The sequence below is a fragment of the Seriola lalandi genome, unplaced genomic scaffold (assembly GCF_002814215.2).
Source record: "Seriola lalandi dorsalis isolate HSWRI2012SDOR001 ecotype SW California unplaced genomic scaffold, Sedor1 jcf7180002005315, whole genome shotgun sequence".
Classification (NCBI taxonomy): domain Eukaryota; kingdom Metazoa; phylum Chordata; class Actinopteri; order Carangiformes; family Carangidae; genus Seriola; species Seriola lalandi.
In genome coordinates this window covers 1-1,373 of record NW_019475969.1, presented here as the reverse complement: position 1 = coordinate 1,373, position 1,373 = coordinate 1, and the positions used below count along the sequence as shown (strand labels likewise).

The following is a 1,373-nucleotide window of genomic DNA, read 5'->3' as shown; positions in this document are numbered from 1 at the left end:
TAATTCCAGATCTGATGGGCATGTTCGAGAAGCGAAGGTTTCGCAAGTTCTTAGTCTTTGTGGCCAATTTCGATGAGAATGACCCCAAGACCTTCGAGGGCGTGGACCCCAAAACCACAACGATGAGGGATGTTTACAAGAAGTTTGACCTCGGCCAGGATGTCATTGACTTCACCGGCCACGCCCTGGCCCTCTACAGGACAGATGAGTAAGAACAACAAACCTCTTCACAACCTGTTAACAATCCTTAATACCTTAATTTAACAGGTGCCTTTATAATTTCAACACTTCTTTATTGGGCCATAGATGCTCTAATGAAGATGTAACAAAGCTTGAATTAGTAACTGACCACCTCATTTCTGATACACTTCATTTTTTAAATAAGCCACTCACACACACACACACACACACACACACACACACAATGAGTAGGATTTTTTTAAACAAACATTTATGTAGGTCAGGATCAACTTCCTCTTGTTTTTCTTCTCTGTCAGCTACCTTGATGTTCCCTGTTTGGACACCGTCAATCGTATCAAACTGTACAGTGAATCACTGGCACGGTACGGGAAGAGCCCCTACCTCTACCCCCTGTATGGACTGGGGGAGCTGCCGCAGGGATTTGCCAGGTATTTTAATAGTTATTGATCATTATGTATAGATTTGTCTTTAATATTAAATACAGAAGTACAATATCACTCCATGATTTAACAAGTCTTATTCACTTTTATTCACTATAGGTTGAGTGCAATCTATGGAGGAACCTACATGCTGAACAAACCAGTGGATGAGATAGTGATGGAGGGTGGACATGTGATCGGAGTGAAGTCTGAGGGCGAGGTACAGCAGAGTTGTTCTTAATTATTATGCAAATTTAACAATTTAATAATAACAAGCACTAGAGTGGATGCACAGTGAGTTTATTCACCCTGATACATTCGCTCAGAGGAGATAAGAACATGAGCCCTGTAAGATGTTGCATGCATGTCGCTGTCTCCTTCGCGCTGCAGGTGGCTCGTTGTAAGCAGCTCATCTGTGACCCCAGCTACATCCCGGACCGTGTTCGTAAGGCAGGTCAGGTGATCCGCGTTATCTGCATCCTCAGCCACCCCATCAAAAACACTAATGACGCCAACTCCTGCCAGATCATCATTCCTCAGAATCAGGTTAACCGCAACTCAGGTGAGGGTCATTCTCACTTTTCAGCGAATACTCTAAATGTTTAGACGCAGTGTCACAGAGTGAAGTTCTTAGAAATTGGAGCAATGACACAGTTTACAAATGTAATTGATTTGATTTTAAGCCCTGGAGCTATGGAGCTCACTTATGGAGACACATGACATCATGCATATTTCAGTCTTTCACCCTTTCAG

At 43.0% G+C, this 1,373-nt stretch overlaps 1 protein-coding gene across 1 annotated transcript; it reads left to right on the top strand.

The window, feature by feature from the left end:
• The first annotated feature begins 12 nt into the window (after positions 1–12).
• On the top strand, positions 13–1,241 carry LOC111669951 (rab GDP dissociation inhibitor alpha-like). The gene is made up of 4 exons (XM_023426473.2): positions 13–208; positions 498–629; positions 741–840; positions 1,011–1,241. The coding sequence occupies exons 1-4, from the start codon at positions 15–17 to the stop codon at positions 1,224–1,226; spliced, it is 642 nt and encodes a 213-aa protein (XP_023282241.1). The 5' UTR covers positions 13–14; the 3' UTR covers positions 1,227–1,241.
• The last annotated feature ends 132 nt before the right edge of the window (positions 1,242–1,373 follow it).